Genomic DNA, 21,024 nt, shown 5'->3' with positions numbered 1-21,024 from the left:
AACACCAGGGTGCACTCACTCACTTGATACAGGACAAAAGACATTTGATGATTTTTTTGTACCACAAGGGGTTTCAGGGATTAATCAGCATTATAAATGCTTTCTAACTATGTGACAGACTAGAAATAATGCTCCCCAGATAAAGACAGAACACATCAAACAGATAGTTTATGTTGGCAGTTTGTGCAAATAACACAGACATTAGCTGTGGATGCTGTAGCTCCATGTAATGAATAGTGTCTTTTTGTTTGTGGTCAGGTTTACCTCATATTGATGAGCTATAAATAAATAGCCACTAATAATTACACCAAAAGCAAATGAGGGCTTATTCACAGAGTGATATAATATCGCCTGAGCCTCAGAGAATCAAATTCTCATTTCTAATATTCACGACTATGAGATCCAGTACTGGATGGCTGCTTTTATGTTACCTCAGATGGTAGGACTATGTGATGAATTATAGACAATAGGTTGAGGGCAGCCAACAGTGCATTTATGACAGATAATAAATGTGCACTGCCAAACCAAGCCAATTGAAGTGTGTCGTTCTGGAATGGAAAAAGAAAGAGAAAGGAGTTCATAGGCGACAAAATTGTGATATTGTGTCAACACTTTATTATGCATCACCACCATGCAAAATCACTGGTATGAACTTGCTCAAAAATCAAACTAGATATATTTCACACATTTATGATTTTAGATTGGCTTGCCACTTTTCCCAAAGTGACTGTGTAAAGTTATACACACACTCAGAAAAGTACAAGAGTGTGTATGTATCTTGGTGTGCAAGTCAGACAGAGGTTTGTGCGAAGGCATAAAAATGCTAACGGATTAAACAATGGCAAATGATGTATGGTCTTAATTCATAAACCACTGATCGTAAACACATTTTTTTCAATGCCCTTGCCAGTGTAAACCACTGAATTTGAGCAATATGGAAAGTTCTCTCTATGCCCAGTTTATTTTACATCATTTCCACCGTATTTTAAAACACTTTCAGCTATCAGAACCAATTAAACTAAAGCATATCTTTAATCAACACTTTATATGGAGACAGTAGCAGACTAAAACCCTCCGCAGACAATATCACAATCCAGCATCATATTTACTATGAGCTCAAACTCATCCATCCAATGAAGAAAACAAGCCTCTCTGCTTTACAGGTGCAATACGTTGGTAGCTACATGCTGCATTGACAGTTTGAATGAACTCCGCTGAGAGCTCATCCAAACAGCTAAGGCAGTGTGCATGATTATGACTCAATGTGTCAAATTAAAACAAACTCTGACGAATCACAGTTTAAGAAAGACTGAAAGTCAAACAACGATACAAAAGCCACTCAACAGCAATAGTAAGAAATCCATGGACATGGCAAGTCTGGTCATAGTGGTCAGGCCAGAGTCATAAATTTACAAATCATTGTAAATTCTATCGTCTATAACTTTGTGTCCAATGTAATCTCATGTTTCTGTCACATCTCAGTTAACAAACACATTCAGACCCGGTTTACCATTTTAGACACATGAGAACTCAAAGGAATCAGGTTCGCCGGCCTGTACTACTTACAGTGTACTTGTACAATTACTAGACAACTCATATAAAAAAGATAAAAATCAACAAATAATTCCCCAAAGTCGTCTGATTTTTATGGCACCTGTGGTATAATAGACAGCTCAGTTATTAATCTCTCCGTTTCAGCTCACAGTATTATCTTAAATATGTGGTTGGTTAAAAAATATATCTTTACATAAATGTAATCTATGGTTGGACTCAGCAATTGTCTCCACTTTAATTCTTCATTATCTTTGCAGCTTTCTATCATTGGCCCAGTGTTGTCTCTTCCAGTGTCTTCTACTGTTGTTGCTTTTCATATTGCTCACCTGTGAAGGAAATGGCAGGTTACTAATGAGATGGTGGGAACAGAGCCTGAACTGCATGTCCAGAGAAAGAAAATAAGGTGCAAAAGACTTAAAAACAACAACAACAACAACAGCAAAAACCTGCTGAATCTAAACAGTTATTTCATTTTGTGTGATGGCTGGCTGTTTCTCCACTTTTAACTGCACTGTGTAGCAACATTAAGAGTCCAGACAAGGTAGTTAAATGTCATTAAATTAACGGTGAGTTGTGTTCAGGTCCAGTGTGCACAGGAGTGCTGATGTAAATCTGTTTTTGTTGTTGATGTTGTTATTTTTTGTGTTTAGTTAGAGCCATTGGCCTGACCAGAGTACTTAGATCAGTAATCTAACTCTAGGGAGTGTTGTGGCAGTTTTCTTCTGCATCTTATTAGCTGTAAACAATGGCAACATGGCAAACAAAACTCTCTCTACTGTATTCTAGTCATCCTGTATACACCCCAGTGCCTTTACAATCTGAAAATGTACACAGAATATGGCAATTTAAACAGGCCACAAACAATTTTCTGTCATTACAATCATATACTTTAAACATGATCACCTTCAAAATTGTCTTAATGAAACTTGAAATTTAGTGTGTACTATATTAATAATAATATTAGATGGTAGGAGCATTTGGCATTCAATTTGGAGGCTAGTGCCCCATACACCTGCAATTTTTCCCCTTTTTTCTTTTGAGTTGACTCTTGTTTTAGTTTGCTTTTTGGGAAAGATTAAAACTGTAAGCTCTCTGTACATATGGTGTGCAATGGTGTTCGCACAAAAGGCTTTTTTTAAGAGACTTTCAACTTGTTACTTACCAGGAATCTGGAAAAAACACATTCACTGTTGCAACGTCACCTGTAGCAAAGTATGAAGATCACCAAAACAAAAAGATGGGAGAACAAGGGAGCATTACTGGTAATGCAAAACATGAAAAGTGCAGTCTTGCGTCTTCATTTCATTCTTCATTCTTTCTTCCAACCCTGAACTCACCAAACAGGCTTCCTCTGGCTCCTGCCTGTGCTTCATTAGCTCCTCCAACTTCAGCTCGTCCTCCAGCTGCTGCTCCAGGTCGTTCTCATAGCTCTTCTCCTCTGCAGCACTGGAGGTCCTGTCAGAAATACTGCCGGTTCAAAACAAGGGAAAAGAGGGAACCTGTATCAGGAATCAGGAGGTGCTAAACTAAAGCACAACATTTTTAAACAATAAAAACTAAACTGAAAGAGCAAACCCACTCTGGAACCTGAATGAAACTAAACTGAACTAAGAAAATAATCATAAAAATGAGATAAAAATAAAAACTAATGAAAGATACATAACAATATTAACTCTGGTGCGCACAGACAGACATTTGGGTAACAGTGAGAAAGTTATAAAGTTGAATAGGTTGAATGATCAGCTGTGATAATTGATGTAATTGGAAAAACTTATAAGCGCTCATATGACTTGGTGTCATGTTCTCCTCCTGATGAGGGCTGATCTGGGTTTCAGAAGGTAAGGCAAAAATAACACAACTAGTAATTTAATTACTTTTTAGAGAAAGTGATTAGTAATGTAATGAGTATCCTTAATCCAGTTGAAGTGAATTACTTATTTTCAGTAACTTCCCAAAGACTCCCCATGGACTGGCTGATGTCTTACCCTTGTATTTCTGACAGGTACCTTGGTTTAGCAGTGAAGAAGGGATCCAAAGTGCTTGTGGCCAAAAGGTCACCACGTCCAAAGTCTGAATCCACGATGCTGTCCGTCTCACTTCCACCTTCTGAGGAGTGAAAAGAGAAAGACGTTTTCAAAAGAGTTCTTGCGCAAACAATCCCTGAGGCCAAACATAGTAGTTACCCTGGATATAACTCCAGTTCTATGAATACAAGCTCCACCCTCTAAAGGACTTCGCAATTGGTTCGCTCTCCTGAGGCATCACCTCGGCACTTGAGAAAACATCTTTGCATTCACTGCCCAGTCAGGTGGTAGGGGCCTCCTTGCACCCAGCCCCTGGAAAACCCCTGGATCAAAGCTGTTTGCCTTGCTTGGGGAGGATGCTAGCAGGCCCCAACCACCTGATTGGGCAGAGTGCAAAGATCTTTTCTCAGGTGTCAAGGTGATGCCTCACGAGAGTAAACCAACAGTGAAGTCCATTAGAGGGCACATACGACATTGAGCCCAACTTCAGTAATTCACCTGAATTAAGCTCCTTAACTAGTGATGACATGGTGTTGGTGATGGAGTCAGCAGCGATGAGTAGGTCATTTCTCAAATTTCTCCTTGGGCCTTTGAACAGAGAAGAGATTATTTGAATTGCCACAGCATGCACATTTCCAGTCCTATCACCTCTCACACTAAAACTACGTGTGCTAAAAACTACGTGTGTGTCTACGTCTGACTGTGTTACCCTGAGCGAAGGCCTCCTGAACATCCCCTCCCACGCCCATGAGAGAATCCTGAGGTGTGTGAGTCGGCGTTGTGCCAGCGGAATCTGAGTGGATTGGTGTGGGGATTGGCCGGCTGATGGTGTGGCTGGGGGAAGAACGGGGAGAGCTGGGACCCTGAGTCTGAAACACAGACAGGCAAGAGCAGGGACGACAGCTTTAGCATCAGTGGATGTCATTTTCCGTCAGTGTGTTAGCACTAGCAGTCAAGAAGCAAACAAGGATTGCAAGACAAAACATGAGTATAAGATTATATATTTATGAACAACCACTTAAGCCCTTTCCTAGTGAAGCTATAGTCTGTGTCCAATGATTTCTCATCAAAGCAACACTGTTAAATGTTAATGAGCCGTGCAATACCTGTATGATATTCATTATGTAAACCTTTGACTGGAAAACCTATTTCTGTTCAGACAGAGACAGAACACCTGAATAGTCTGCAGAGCATCTTCTGAGAAGATTGTTTCCTCATATTTTTTAATATTCTTCAAATATCCAGCATGCTGTTAAATCAACTAATCATAAAACTACCACAGTAGAAACCATAAAAACAATGAAAATGGTCATTTCAAACACGTGCGGTAAGTTTGAATTAAAGTGTGCATATTTGTAAGTTTTCTTTTTCTTTTTTTGTTCAACAGTTTCCAGACTTACAGCTCGTTTCCGCTCCTCCTCCTGCAGAAAAAAGGGGCATTTCTAGTTTTTATCTTTATAGATCACAAATTAAAACAAAACAAAACAAAACATGAAAGTGTGTCTTAAAAATCCAGCTGTATTTTTTTTCCCTGTAGGCCATGACTGGCATGTGGCTTGCTCATGCAAGTTTAATGGATTAACATTGATCCTTTTAGGCTAATTAGATTGATATCCTCACCACTTAAGCCATTACAGTAAGCTGTTTATGCAGACTTTGAAGAGCCCCCTGCTTTATTGCCTGCTGAAGATATTCTCGCCCCAAAGGTTATCCCTCTTAGGGGGGTAGACATGTTGTCTTCATGGTGTGATGGAGTGTAATCCTGAGCTCAAAAGTCTGCTCACAAGTCATCTGTCTGGACTCCTGACTAACAGCATTAGATACCTCAACATAGCTGACCAACGGCGTACGTCATGTACAATTAGGAGACAATCTGTGAGGGAAGACAGTCAGTCAACAAACAACACTGTCTTTCCTGTAACAGAGGTGGACTGTTAAAGACTAACGCCCTCTAATGGACACACTTGGTAATTCAGTTTTGCCCAGATATTTCCCCATCTGCAATGTGCCAGTGTGTGCTGTACATCAGCAGCAGCAAGCCCCAGCAGCTGGGAAACTGGCCCTAAATATAGAAAAATGTGGAAATACAATGGGAATTCATCAGCTGACTTCACTGTTACTGATACCACACCCTCTCATATAAATAAATAAACAAACAAACAAAAAAATATTAATAGGTAAATACATAAAATATCACAAATTACAATTAACTATTTTAATGCAAATCCTAAAAATTTGCCTCATAATTTTCATTTTATATGAAAAATGACAGGTCTGCACCAAACAAATATATTTTCTTATATCTGGAGAATGCAAGCACCACACTGCTTCATTTATGATGCCATTTTGTCACAATTTTTTGGCTTTTTATGAAATTTGCAGCTCCTGTGATGTGGATATTTCTCTTGGCCATTCTGCAATTGCAATATTTCAATTAATTGTTCAGCCGCAGATATCAAACCCAAATAAGAGCTATTCTTACACTGCAACACGGATGCAAACTGATCCTGCGATGTGAGACAAAGTGTGACACTCATGGTTTCTGCAGTCAAATCGTTGAAAAGCGTATCTGTCATACCTTGAGCAGCATCATAAGTTGCTCCAGCTGCACCATGAGTTCCCTGCGACTCTCCTGCAGAGTAGACATTCTTTGTTCAAGCTCATCTTTGCGTTGCCTGACAGAGGGAACAAGTTGTACAGCATGTTGATACACACCGTGACATCACATCGAAAGCAAAGAAAAGAAAAAAATGTATCCCAGTCGTCTGCAATCTCCGACACAGGTTGTTCATCTGGCTTGCAATAAAGTGCGTGCAGTTATGTACTGTAAGGTCATTCGCCGTGTCCTGCAGGCGGAGCCAGGCCGAGTTACCTGAGAAGTCGTAGCTCAGCCAGCAGCGTGGGGTTCTGCTGGCCCCTGTCAGGTGGTGGCTGGGAGGCCTCCTCATGCTGAAGACGCAGCCGCTGGATCTCCAGGAGGATTTCTCTGTGACAGGCACAAACACACACACACACACAAACACACCCGCACAAGTGCACACAACAGTTTTATTTACTCTGTAGGGATCACACAAACAGGGCTACTGCACTCTTTGGCTGCAGTTTGAACAGCAATGAATTATTGACTCACACGCCCCAGATATTATATCAAGTTTTATAACTAAGTTTGGGAACAAAGGCCACGCCTCAAACACATCCCTTTTCTGCACAAAAAGTATTTCTTATCCATTCCACTCCCATTTTTCTCAATTTTCACATCTCTCTTCCCCCAAATCCCCCATTTTTCTTTTCTCTCCATTGTTGAAAACAGGAACCACTTGCAGCTCAATCTAATTGCCCAAATTTGCCCAAAATTGCCCAAAGAGGTGGCTCTCAATTCCGCTGAAAATCCATATAGTGTATGAGGTTTTAGTGTCTATTTGGAAAATTACATTACCTGATATTCCTGATATTATCAAATACTTGCGATGGTTACCTCCTCCTCTGAGTATTGTTTGTATTTTAGCAACAAAATGTCAGAACTTTGCTAATAATATTAATAGCATTATGTAATTAATGTGATTTTAATGTGACAGAGTTTATTTGGTCTGAGCAGAACGTCACATTCTTCCAAACAAAGGTATCATATTTTGAAATTTAAAGAGGTTGTGGAAAGACAAACAGAAGTTAGGAGTACAACCAAGGCAGTCATCCCTGACCTGTTTTTGTTCTCGAGCTCAGCGATGAGCTGCCTCTGCTGTTTGTTGGCATCCAGAGAGCAGCACAGGTCTGTGGGGACCCTCTGCTGCTGAGCCTGTTGGTGAAACCAAGCAAGAGACATGACGTCACCTAGAGGCACCTCTGGCTGATGTCATCCACCACCTTATCTCGTATCTCACCAGGGGAACATCAAGTCACCAGCTATCCATCAAGATCCGATCTGAGCATAATATAGCATGCAGCTGCGGTCAGAAATGATCACCGCCTGTAAATCCCTTCTTAACTGTGGAAATAAAAAGGACTGGAAGGGCAGAGCTACCAGTGCAGTACATGGCAAACCCTTTTCTGATGTGGGACAGATTTTTGGCACTGGACATGAATGAAATATGCCCCGATATTGTGTGCAATAAATGTCTTGTATATCTCACCGCAGCGTCAGCAGCCAGTCTAGCAGCATAGCGGGCAATGAGGCTGTGCTCTTCATCTTGATGGTTACTGCTCTCCAGCAAACTGATCAAGAGGAAAATAGAGATGGGAGTCACAACACAACACTGTTGCACTCACCTGAGAGAACTAAACCCGGCAGCTACACAGGCACAGACTAAGCAGGAAAAAAAAAAGCTACAGGGATCCAAGAAAGTTTATGTTGTTCAGCTGTCAGGTTAGTTCCTCAACAGAAAAGAATTATAGGTTTTACTCTGACAGCAGAGTCCCGCGTGATCATGCCAAGCTATTTATATGAAACCACAAAAGCAGGAGTGAAGCCAGGTTATTTGTAGAGAAGTCGGGATGAAGTTATCATGTCTTCATTTGCGTTTTGAAATTATCTGAATGCCAGAAATTTATACAGCTAAAAAAAAAAAAAAAAAAAAAGTGTAGTTTAGATACATTCAGACACACTCACTCAGGAAGGTGAGGGGGGATTTCCATAGAACTGACAATGTAAAACACATAAAACATAATATGGATGCCAACCACCATTAAAACACAAATAGAAATATCCCCCTTTCCTAAAACGCACACACGATCACACCCATACGCACACACACACAGACACACAGATACACAAATTACAGGGGATGAGATTTTGATGGAACTCGTAGGTTGGGAGGATAAGCATAAACACACCACTATGCTTCAAAGGCCAGAGAATATGCTTGAACCTTTAAAAACCAGGCTCTTCCATATTCCCCACAATTAAGTTATCTTACATGTTAATTAACTTAGCCTACACATCAGTGTTTCCTTTTAAATTACATTGACACGAGAACGCTGACACATACAGGGGCCAAACACGCTGAGGTGGCATTAGAAAGTACCTCGTGGAGAGGAAATCAAATTCACTACAAACAAACAAACAAAAAAAAAAGCAGCTGCATTAAAAATATTTAGTAGCACCTAACCAAGCGATGATGTGAAGACAACCAGTCTAACCTGCCATAAGCATTTGAGATTACAATCCTAATGTCACAAATATGGGGACCAAATGACCCTTTTCAAATTTTGGCCAGTGGCAGCCATAGTGCATGAGTAAAACAGTGATTACTTTGCAATTTCGGGAAACTAAATGTGGTAATAGATGCTTTCATCTTGGTCAGAGTCAAATACGAGAAATTTAGTTGCACCTTGGTATCTAATCTAATGAAAACATACTGATCTGTTGTCCATTCTGAGTACTGGTCACAAAGCATTTTTATGTATTTTTGCACGTGGGTAACAATATTCTGTTGATAAGATAAGTTCATATTCAATTTGTCAAAGTGAATTCCTACATGAATTATCTGACAGTATGCAGCATTAGGACTGTAATGCTTTGAGAAAAGAGGTTAGGGGGAGGATCGCTAAGCGGCAGGCCAGCAGAACACAGAGTTTCCACTGGTGCTGGCAAACACAGGACACCAACTAACCATGTTTTGGGGTTGTTTCGTAGCAGATTCACATAGAGACCAATCAGAACATGTTCGTCAGCAAGTCTATCGGCAACAACGAGGTTGTAGTTTAACCTGGAACAGTGCACGGTTTCACACAAAATAAAACATTACATTACACACAGACAGAGGAGGAGAGAGATTAAATGAATGAGAAGGAGAGAGAGGGAGAGAGAGAGAGTCAGTGAGTGAGAACAGAACAAAACAGGTTTGAGGAGAAAGACTGAAAAGCAGCCATTCATGGATCACCAGAGAGAAACAAAGCCATATTATGTTTGGGACAGATGAGGAGCTTTACTACCGCCGACTAGGAGTAAGATTAAACAAAACATGCCCATTAATAAAACTCAACTAGGTACAGGCGCTGAATAGGCTCTAGAAGCATCAAATCTTCGGGTCTCTACCAAAGCTCTTGAAATTAGTTATTTTTGGAGCCATTAGGCCAAACAGTCTACAGTCGGAGAAATACCCAGCATGCACAGTATGCCCTCATGTATGCCACCACTACAGTATGTTGTGCTATATACAGTACGTATAGAGGCTTTGTGGTTGCATCACATATCTCCTAGCAACCACCACCGCTGGAGCCATCCTGGAGGTCCACTGGAGAATTATCTGTGCATAAATAATACCTACATAACTGCAGGAAAATAAGACTCATACCTAAGGACATATTGTTGAGATGTGGACCTGTACATCCCTTCAGTAACATTATTAAAACTGAATAGTCTGATAAGGTATATTTGTTTCCACACTCAGGTTAAACGAATACTGTCAGAACAAAATACCCTTTTTCCGACTTACCCAGACTGAGACAAAATTTTCCATACTATAGAAACATCTGTACATCCAGTGGATTGGTTCCTTTGTCTAGCATTTTGTGTTAGCTTAGCATAAAGACTTGAGGTCTATGGGAGTCATTAGCCTAGCTCTGTCAAAGTGTAAAAATAAATCTCACAGCAACTCCAAAGCTGTCTTGTTTACACAATGTATCATGTGTATATGCAATGCACATCTTGGAATTTAAAATAAACAAACAAACAAACGAGTCGTTTTAGGAGAGGTTCATTCGTGCTGGATCTTCCTGTACCTTCAGTGGTTGCCGGATCACTGTCATAGATTTTTTTTAATCCAAAGACATTTATTTTAAATACACATGATAAACTATAAATAAGACAGCATCAGAGTTGCTGTAAGTTGTATTCTTTAAATGTGATGGAGCTAGGCTAACGACTCCTATAGACTTCAAGTCTTTATGCTAAGCTAACATGAAATGCTACCCATAGGAACCAAACCACTGGATGTACAGAGGTGAAAATGGTATTGAACATCTTGTCTCAGTCTGGGTACGTAGGAAAAAGGGTATTTTGTTCAAAATGTTGGAGTATTCCTTCAAACTCTTGTTTTAAGTTCCTTCAGGCGTTATGACAGCACTAGTTGTAATGTTAGCCATAAATCTGAAACAATTTGGCTAGATAATATTTTTAGGAAAAGTGACAACTTTATTCGGCATATCAATGGTTTTCATGATTTTTTAAATTAAAGACCTCAACCTAAACAAGTAGTTGGCTTTTACGTTTGTTAGCGAGCTAACTAATGCTAATTTAGCACAGCAGCTCATGTCAGCATTAACAGACAGCTATTAGCCACTATTAAAAACGTGTTTCGCAATGTCCAGCTCCTATCAGATGCGTTAACGGCAAAATCAGCGTAATAAAGCATATTATCAAATCACAATATGTGTCACTGGGTGAATGATCAGTAGACGATCAAAAACGGCCCACAAAGTAGCTGTGTGTCACATTGCTGAGACGGCTGAGTCGTACGATTAGAAATGTAATCCGCTATTCTCAGCCATTATTGAGATGACGACCTCCAAAATGGCCTCCAGAAGTGAATTATGTCACCTGAAAGCCCTCTATTATATTGTTCCTAAGCCTGTGCAAACACGATCCATGACGTCAGATGCTCCGACATGCACAACAAGAAAGTCACATAAAATGCCAATCACTCCTCACATCGCCTGTCTGTTTTTCTATACGTCCACTCCTGCGTTATGAAAGGGCATAGTGTTCCTCAAAGCACCTTTTTTTTTCTTTCTTTCATTAACATCAAGTGCAGGTGTAGCTTCTCTAAAAAAAGAGGAGCTTGAAGGCTTTTGAGCAGCACAGCTCTGCATTAAGAGTGTGTACTTGAGTTAAACATGACACAGATAACACTGAAGAAAAAGGAAGCCCATTTCAGCTAAACAGGTACACCTATTCATTTTAAATGGCGAGCCTTACAATTTGTCCAATTAAAGCTGCTACAACTTAAACGCAGATGGAGGGGAGCATTCAAAGCTGCTAATATTTGAAAGTGGCAGTTAGTGTTCCCTATATCTATGCCGGTGACTGAAACAGACACACCAAACTAATGGTCAATCTTCTTTATGATGCATGCTTGATCTAGCGACTTTGAAGTAGCCCCTTGAGTTTTACGATTTAAGCCCATCTATGAGAAATCAGGTGCGTTAATAGTTTCCTCGGGGCAATGAGCACTTCAGTGTACGCTCTATGATCATTATCGAGCTGTTATTAGTTCACACATGCATCGGAGTTACAAAGCCGTTCCTATAGGCACACCTGCTTCACTTACCCTTTCCCTTTCAAGAGATCTGGAGCAGCCCTACTTGCACGCAAAAAAGTTCAACGAGCACACACACACACACACACATACACACACACATACAAAATACACACAAGAAAATAAAGAGCTTGGTGCACAGTGTCTATAGGACATGGGCGTTTGGGGATGTAGACAAACTGAAGACATGATTAAAAGTCTCTGTTACAGCTGTACTCACTTTTTGGTGGAGTAAGGGTTCCCTGATGTAGGCATGGAGTGGGAGAGTGCGTATTCATTGGTGATGTTCACTGGCCTAGGTGGCCTGGACAGGAGACAAACATTGTTATTTTCTAAAGCCAGCTCAACAAGGCGGTCTTTTATGTTGTAGAGAAAGAAAATCCCAAAGGATGGTGCTCTTTCTGTTTTCTGTCTTTCTCTCTTGTGGAACGCCTCCGTACTCAAGATCTTTTAACCTCTCAATGGCTTTTTACGTATATGACCTAAATGTATCAGAATACAGCATACATTGTGGGATATGATTAGTTATGGGGCGCCTGATGGGAGCATACAAAGAATGAATGAAACAACAAATACAGTAAACTAACAATAGTGACTGTCAGTGAACTACTATATGAGGGATGGGGACTTGAGGATTCAAATCTAATGAAATGTGCAGACATACTCAGTGAAGGTGATCTGTTAAATAATCAAAGCACACTCACCACGTGTCTCTATTTTGCAGCAAGGAGAGAACAAAATCATATGTTACAATCCTCTTTGCGCTACAAAGGCCACACACAAGTTGCAGTCATTGTGGGGAACATAAACAAAAATAAAAGTATATGATGCATCTGGAAAAGTAATTGCCAAAGACTAAAATGACAAAAACTCCCTGATAAAAGGTGTGGCTTTGCCTAAGCTTTGCCTAATTTACTGTGCTGTGAGATTGATCACTGAACGGGTTAAAGACAGTCTTCTCGTTTTCTTGTCCAGATTTGAAAAGTGTAGGCAGTGATCATGTACTGATGCCAGACATTCCTTCTGTCTGTTTTGCAAAGACACAGCTTAGATTTTAAAAAAATAAATAAAAAAAATGAATATCTAAAAATTCATGTACCCAGGTGACACACTAAAAGCTCTCCAGACATCATAAGAAGAGTTTAACATTTTGCAAACACTCATGAGTTCAACTTTATCCCTTACTTACTAAAAACTGGCAGAAATTTGAATCTACAAGATAAAGATAACTAGATGCTGCAGATAAAGCCTGTAGTGGGTTGATGTTGGCACTTGAGGTGGAATTTTATGAAAATGCTTGATTGGGTCCTTTAATAGAAAGCACGAAGGCGCTACAAATGATCTCTTTCTGTAGTCCTTTATTTGATTATTAACTTTACAAAATAAAGGAAAAGGTAGCAGGAGCATTAAAAGTTATGGTCACTCCTACGGCTAGAATTAAGCATCATTGATCGGGTGCCCTGTAGAGATTGATTGGAATCACTTCAGACTTGGAGGCACCTGCGGGAGGCTTGAGACACTGACTGCAGGACTGGAATCTTATGCTACGGTGTGATAAAAAGAACTGACACAAGAACTTACACAATGTGGGCTAGGTTGAGAGGTTTCCCTGGTATTTCGGAAAACATGGGGTAAAGAGGTTCTCTACTGGATGCACAGCTCAGCGACTTACTGAGTGCATGGGATAACTTCTTAGCAGGGGATTTCTGGAAGAAACACAGAGGCTAGGTGTAATTTCAGAATAATTCCTCTCAAAATATATGCAAATCATCCCCCTTTGGCAAAAAGTGATGCCGTCATATGCTGCGATACAACATATCACACGTATGCACACGAAGCAGAGCGAAAATAGCTGCAATGACTGGCCCTGTGCAGACACACCCCCCCTCAGCCCGCCCCTCCCCTTCCCTCTCCTTCCCTCACCCATGACGTATACTCCTTCATTTGGTGCTGGTTACTATGGGAACCACTGGCATGCCCCCTCCAGAAGCAGTCCTGACAGAGCTGGTAATTATGACATTGCTGGCAGCGGTAGCGGAAGCCCATCATACTCTCAGTATGGCAGTAGGAGCACTCGACCGGGTGAAAGACTGCAGGGAGGAGAGGACGGGTCAAACACACACACACACACACACACACACACAAACACGGGCACACACATAAACACAAACACACACACACACGCACATAGATGATTGTAAAGCCACACATATATTTTGCATACCGCAATCTGACTTCAGGATTCACCCCTATTTGTTTATAAGGCAGTCCTGCAGGGATATTGTGACAGCATTCCTTCCAATTTAGAGAATATGCAGCGAGGCACCAGGCTTCAGTGTGTGGCAGTGGCTAATTTTGCTCAAATGGAGGTGGCTAGTGATGACGAGTGCATCACAAACACACACACACACACACACACACACCTCCCGTGAAGATGACCAGCAGGGACCTTACTCCCTTTGTATGTGTGAGTGTGATTACAGCTGCATATGCACTTGAGTGTGTGTGTGTGTGTGTGTGTGTGTGTGTGTGTGTGTGTGTTGTGACTCATAATGATGATGCAAGGCTGCAATTCACATCCTCCCGGCCCACTAGCTTTCTCATGTATAAATATGCTGTGTGGTGACTTACCGTTCTCCACGTTGGCGAGCCGATGCATGAGTGGTAACCACACCAGACACTGAGGGGGAGGGTCTGACATCAACGTATCCAGGAATGTGTTGAGGGAGACCTTTTTCTGTTAGCAGGTACAGTGGACAGTGTTAAACTGAGGTAGAATCAGTGTGTTTGTTTGTGTTTTTTGGTGACGTGAACATTTCCGGTATGGATAATGGACCCTCACCTGCTGTGCAAAGCAGGTTCTCGCGGCTTGTTCGGTGTAACCAAAAGAAGGGCCCTCAAAAACAGCCATAGGTAATTTGAGAACTTCCCTCAGAAATTGGTCAAATTGCGAGTACACCATAATTCCAGCAGAATCTGATATCTGTGAAAAAATATCTTGGCACAACGCAGGGAGGCATTATAAATTAATCAAACTAATTGTTAGCTGCTACCACAGTTGACTAATTACAGTATTTCACAATACAATTATCCCACTTATTTGGGAAAACAAATCCAAGTAAAGTAGTTATTTAAATCAATTATTACAATACACTCGCAACTTAGCTCTCTTTTTTCCCTTCACGAGCCACTGCTGCTACACCCACAGATTTTGTAGATTAAGTAATAAAACCTTTCCTTCAGATAATGAGTAATGACTTCTCCCAGCCATGAAGAGCCAGGCCTGGGCTATTTTTCTAGGAACAATGGCCTAAACAGACAGAGATCTAAACAACCACAGACTCTAATGAGTTTATATCAGAAATTCCAGTGCAGTAGCTTTAGACTGGGAATTGTAGGAACTTAACAAAGGCAATTAGCTGATTCAATACAGGTCAGATTTGTCACTTTCACTGATTTTAATTCCATTGTTTTCCTAAGCTTAAGTTAATAAAGATTTGCAGTGTTGCTTACATCTTAGTTTATCCAAAATCTTCCCTCCGCAGATGGTCGCTAGGGCAATCTTCACTACAAACACAGATATCTTTCCAAGGCCTTCCCTAAAAAGAACAAATCAATGTTGCATTATAGTCACAGATTTTTTTATTCAAGTGTAGCTGTCAGTTCCTATTTATAGGGTTGCAAATACAGGGTGTACTCAGCTATTTTTTTCTAACAGGCATGCATGCGTGGTTCAACCTTTATAAGGCAAAGTTTAATTTCAGAAATCATTATTTTCAAGGACTATCCACTTGGCTTTTACATTCACTAAAAATATGCACTCTGCACAAGCATGCCATGATGTTGTTAAAGGAAATACGTGTGTGGGTGTTCACTCCACCTTGGCAGACACTGCAGTCACTTTTCACACCTCACGTGAAATCCTCAGAGACGAACACACACAGCTAGTCGCCAGCTGTCACGTGACATGTTACTCACGGGTCATAGGCTGCCAGCAGGAAGTTGAGCAGCAGGCTGATTGACTGCTCCACGTTGATCTGGTGGGTGGTGGGCATACGCTTGTTCAGCTGGTAGAAGATGGTGGAGAGTATGGCTTCCAGGCGAGCCACGGTGAACTCCGCGTTGAGGTCCATGGCGTTGAGGCCGTTCTCTCGGAAACCCTCGATGACGTTCCAAATGTCAACCAAATGCACTGGGAAACAGACAGAAAAAAAACATTATCCTGACAACGTTTTGACGGCGATGCTTGTTTTTACATCGCAAAGTGCAACGTATCATACTCACGATTGCATTTCTTCTGCACAAATCTGAGTTTGCACGCTGTTCTGTATGTCGACAACCTTATGGAATCCAACTCTTGAGCCCCTGTGGGATAATCACTGATTTTTAGTAACATTTAAAATGGCAGCATCAATTGACATAGGGTGTGGAACCATGGAGGATAGGCCTAAACAATATGGTAAAAAAAATCAACTATTGTGCAACTATTGTGAGTGCAATATAAATCCTGATTTTAGCGTAGTTTTAATGGGGGTGATATTTATTCCATCATGATTTTAGTTTTCACTGAAAAAAATGTTTCACATGTTTTGTTACATCTGGACAGTACTATTTATAAGCCAGGCCACCTCTGTTGCACCATTGCACTTGGTCTCATTGTAATTTCAATAATATTTCTATTAATTGTTCAGCCGTAACGGAGGGAAGGTGTGTACGCAACAAGAAAGCATGGGGGTCATCTGCAGCCTGTCTGCTCGAGTCAGACTTTATAAAATGAATTTGGATGGGACCGGTGGGGACAATTGATCTTCATGATACTCACTTTCCATGGAAGTTACTGAAAAAAAAAGATTTGCCACTTTTATGGGTGGTGAGCGAAACAGCCTGGCATAGATCACACTGAAATGTGGCCCTTTCAAACAAGGCCCTGAGCACTTACTCATCTCGACAAACAGTTGCCTTCTATCTGCCATGGTGTCACCACTCCGCCCGCAATCTTCAATCATTCTGATCAGGGGGAGAGACAGTTGTGTCAGAGTCTAGGCACCCCTGCTTTCATCATGAACACTTTCAATTAAAGCATTATTCAATCACTGAGTACACTTCTTTCTATCCAAAATAAATAATGAGTAGTTTTCCCTCAGAAACACCAGAGAGTATTTGATACAAGCAAATAATGTGTACTGTAACTCAATAATACCACCCACTTAGTTAACAACAGCACAGCCAGCATCAGCTCCATTTTAACAATGATGCAACTCTACTCTCAGTGATACAGTGATACATCAGGAGCACTCCCATGGGAACATTATGAACAATCATGAGCAACAACTGACAGATAAATTAATGTTATCTTTGCAGAGAAAACATAATTACATACTTACCTCAAATGTTTACAATGTATAGCCTAATTGTTGTTGTTGTTGTTGTTTTAATTTGGCAGAACATTTGCAAATCAAACAGGGATCTGAGGGAGCTTATATCAGAAATGTCAGGGGGCGAAGAAGAAAAAAAAAACTTGAGTAAGACAAGGACAAGTCTTTCAAAGGGGCAGAGTAGCAGAGAGAATGCTCACACCATGCCTCACTGCACACTGTCCAAGGCAATCTAATACACCTAGTCATGTGGTTTGTTGCCATAGCAGCAAAGAACCCAGCCGCTCTGTTCATAAAAACATAGTGCGAGTCACCCCCCCCTCCTCATCCCACCACCCGCTACACAGAACCAAAGTTTGTTGAGAAAAGTTTTTCACCTAATAAATATCTCCGTTTTATGACATAATGCTTTGATTTGATCACAGCTGGGAGTGCAAGGCCACTTCTTGGGCTAGTGACATGAAGCTCTTTTGTTGTTGTTGTTGTTGTTGTTGTTGTTGCTGATTTTTTGGAAGACAATCATTCAGGCATGGTACTTTGACAAATGACAAATTACTTTGACAGTAACTAGTCACCCCAAATATTATGCTGCAGAGAGACGCTCGCTTGGTGTGGACATGAGAACACGCTTTGGGTTTAACAGCAGACAACAGGACCTTTATTTTGTAAAACTCTATCCTTTCTCTGTTTTTTTTTTTTTTTCCCAGTACAGCTATGTGATACCCAATTCAAGTGGTAAAACACAACTGAGCGAATATATTTCAGTATTTCATAGTTAGAGCTGGAAGATAAGGCCAATAAAATATAAATCTTGATTTTTTTCAAACTTTACGATTATATTCTGGATTTTTCTTGTTACTACAGCTACTAAGCAATCAAAATCTTAGTGGGCATAATGACGATACTGATGATACGCGCAAGCATTTTTGTGCATGCATATTTTGTGTAGATGAGTGGATTATTTGACTTGTTTGACAGAGTGCTAAGCTGCTTTATAACACATAGTAAAAAGCTTAATCATAGGATTCAGTAGTTCTTTCCATTGATTTAAAACATAAATCCGAATTAATTAATTTATTTGATTTATTGCCCAGCCCTACTCATAGCACAGTATACTATTATAAAATGGTAATAAACTGATTATTAATGGAACCTTACCCTGACAGAACATCTAAATATGAAGTTAAAATGAACTGCAATTTACAGCTCATCTTCAATCAAATTTGGACGCACATGTAGACATAAAGCCCAGTAACGGCCCTCTAAAAAACTATTAACAAATGAGAGTTTCATCAGCTCTAATGCAATGATAAATGCAACTGCAACAATAAATTGCTCTATGTAAACACAGCAACAGCACAGCGCCAGAAGCCAGTACTCCGATGTGATCTTAAAAGTAGTAGATATGCAAGCCCATTCATCATTTTAAGCGTGAGTAAATGTACAAGTGCACAAATGTACACTGCTGTATACATTAACATTTAAATCCTTTGCACATCACAAGCAGACACATCCTGAGTGCCAGCCGTGTGACCTGTGCTCTGATTTCAGTCTCAGAAATAAGAGTCTGATGCAGTCTGAAAAGATAAAAAATAAATCCACATATAAAATGAACATATCCAGTACAGACTACAAAATGATAGAGAACAGGATGATTGGCATACCTTTGAGAGAGCACCATAGTGGTATTCCTTTCCTTGCCTTGTTTGTTATTGCACACCTATGCCCTTCTGATAAAAAAAACAACTGTACACAGTGTAAGATCCGTTCTAACGCGGAAACATTACAACAAAAGCGGTCCAAATGGATGGGGCTGGCCGAAGATATCTGAAATTAGAAACTGTCAGCTAGGATACAGCCTGTGCTGCCTCTATCTTTAACTACAAATGAGAAGGCTCCACATTCTTGTACAGCTTTACTGGCTCTCCAGTTGCAGACCCCAAACCTCTTAGTTGGCATCAGCCCAGTAAACATTAGTCTTTCTCTGTGCCACTGTCACAGTGGCAGCATTAGCAAATAACTGCCCTTAAAAGAGCAAATCATTGTATACCATAAACATCACAGAGGACCCGAAGTGCTGAGCTCGGCCAAAACTAAACCAGAAGTCTCACAGTAATGACTCACCCTGTCATTTAGTGCTGCAAAGACCTCTGTTGCCCAGATATTAGGCTGCATTTCAGGCGAGCAGAAAAACTTGCCTTATTTGTCAGTTATTTATACTATGTGCCTATTTCTGCAGCAGCTCAAAACACGCAGTAGAGAGTGCTGCTAATTTGTATCCTCCTTAAAGCAGTGGAAACAGATTGTCATGCAACATTTCTGAGTGTCTGCAGTTGCCTCAGTTTACAGTACGCTGTGTGTTTGGCTCAGTCTGTACAGTGCAACGCAGCTGTTACCCCCACTGATTGGCCAGTGTTATTTTTACATCATGAGAGTATTAACTGCTCTGACATCTGATGTCCATCCACTGGCAGGGAGAGAAACTATGTTGTTGACTTCAAGTTCATCTGTGAGCAAAGCCAGAGAAAATGGTGGTTTAATTAATGCAATAGTAAATTCTAGGTGGAAGTGAAAAATAGCACACCAAACTCGGTTTTCTCTCCCTGTCTGGTACCAGCCAGTGATGTCTGCTGGAGGGCCCTCGCCTGCTGATCACCATGGTTTCAGCTCTGAAAAGGCAAAAACTTTGGAGCCCTGATGTGTAATGGGTGTTCACTTACAAGCCTATGGTTATTGCTTCTAATGATGTTTTATGGCATTGTTGTTGACTTCTTGGTGCAAATGAAAGCGGGTAAATTCTCTGCAGGATCAAAACAGCAGAAGTAGGCTGCAGAGAGAAATGTTAAGAATTCACATGTGACATGATGGCCAACATGGAATTAACGTGTGTATTTCAATCACGTGTTAAAAAAACACATTATATGACTTTTTAGGCACTGATAAATTAGTCATGTTGCACACGGGGAATTCAGAATAACACACGTTTCGGTGAGAGGCATCTTGAAATGCATCCACCGTCGTTTTCCGAGTGTTGGACTTGCCAAAGGCACAAGGGCAGCAGGGAAAGGCAACAGGCAGCTTAGGCAGTAGTACATGCTCCACTAGCATCACCTGTCACGGCAGAGACACCTCTGTGCACAGGCGACAAAAGCTCTCAGTGATACACAAACATGTCCCCCGGCCATGCAGCCCTGTTTCTTTCCCTTTAGCCCGATAAATCCGCTCTTTTCATCGCCGAAAGTTGCCGGGTAACTCATTTCTCCCAGAGTGATAAAGTAGGTTAAGGTCGCTCCACTACTGGGCTACCAGCCTTCAGCTGCAGCGCACTTGCACAAGACTTACCAGAATTTCGGAGCATGTCATGCAACATCACTGTTTACATCCAGGAATTCAGCAGTCGGTCGTATCCGTAAGTGCGGTCACGATTTCTTTGGTCTATTGTGCATCACTGCACGAAGCGGCCATTCTTACCGCTTTCCGCCTCCTGTGTTATGGAAATTTTCGAGTAGCGCACTGGAGCAGACCAGCGTTTGCCTCCAGTATGTGGCCTTCGCGATGACGTAATGCGGAATCTCTTCACTGGCGTCAGTGTGTTGAGGCGACACGATGATAAACTTAGAGGCAGCAAAGTCTGTCGGATCCATACAAAACACCACTGCATCGTAATTCCCAAACACCACTGTCAGCATTTCAGCAAAAGGTAACAGTGAATTATCTCGGCCAAACATGAGGCTTTGTTAAAAAATAAATAAATATATAAATAAATAAATAAACTAATAATGCTGATAACAACAACAGCAACGACAACAACAACAACAA

At 40.9% G+C, this 21,024-nt stretch overlaps 1 protein-coding gene across 1 annotated transcript; it reads right to left on the bottom strand.

Annotated features, from left to right (window-relative positions):
* Positions 1–592: 592 nt before the first annotated feature.
* Positions 593–20,732, bottom strand: dtna (dystrobrevin, alpha). The gene is made up of 23 exons (XM_030075017.1): positions 20,548–20,732; positions 16,770–16,837; positions 16,115–16,195; positions 15,809–16,022; positions 15,344–15,429; positions 14,673–14,827; positions 14,462–14,567; positions 13,754–13,920; positions 13,412–13,536; positions 12,535–12,543; positions 12,051–12,134; positions 11,843–11,872; positions 9,185–9,280; positions 7,706–7,787; positions 7,277–7,371; positions 6,451–6,564; positions 6,157–6,253; positions 4,288–4,447; positions 4,077–4,166; positions 3,540–3,660; positions 2,892–3,021; positions 2,717–2,723; positions 593–1,880 (listed from the first exon to the last, which is right to left on the bottom strand). The coding sequence occupies exons 2-23, from the start codon at positions 16,834–16,836 to the stop codon at positions 1,852–1,854; spliced, it is 2,145 nt and encodes a 714-aa protein (XP_029930877.1). The 5' UTR covers position 16,837; positions 20,548–20,732; the 3' UTR covers positions 593–1,851.
* Between the last annotated feature and the right edge of the window lie 292 nt (positions 20,733–21,024).

The sequence above is a fragment of the Myripristis murdjan genome, chromosome 17, assembly GCF_902150065.1.
Source record: "Myripristis murdjan chromosome 17, fMyrMur1.1, whole genome shotgun sequence".
NCBI lineage: Eukaryota > Metazoa > Chordata > Actinopteri > Holocentriformes > Holocentridae > Myripristis > Myripristis murdjan.
Note: the sequence above shows the minus strand (reverse complement) of the source record. Positions and strands in the feature narration are given on the sequence as shown.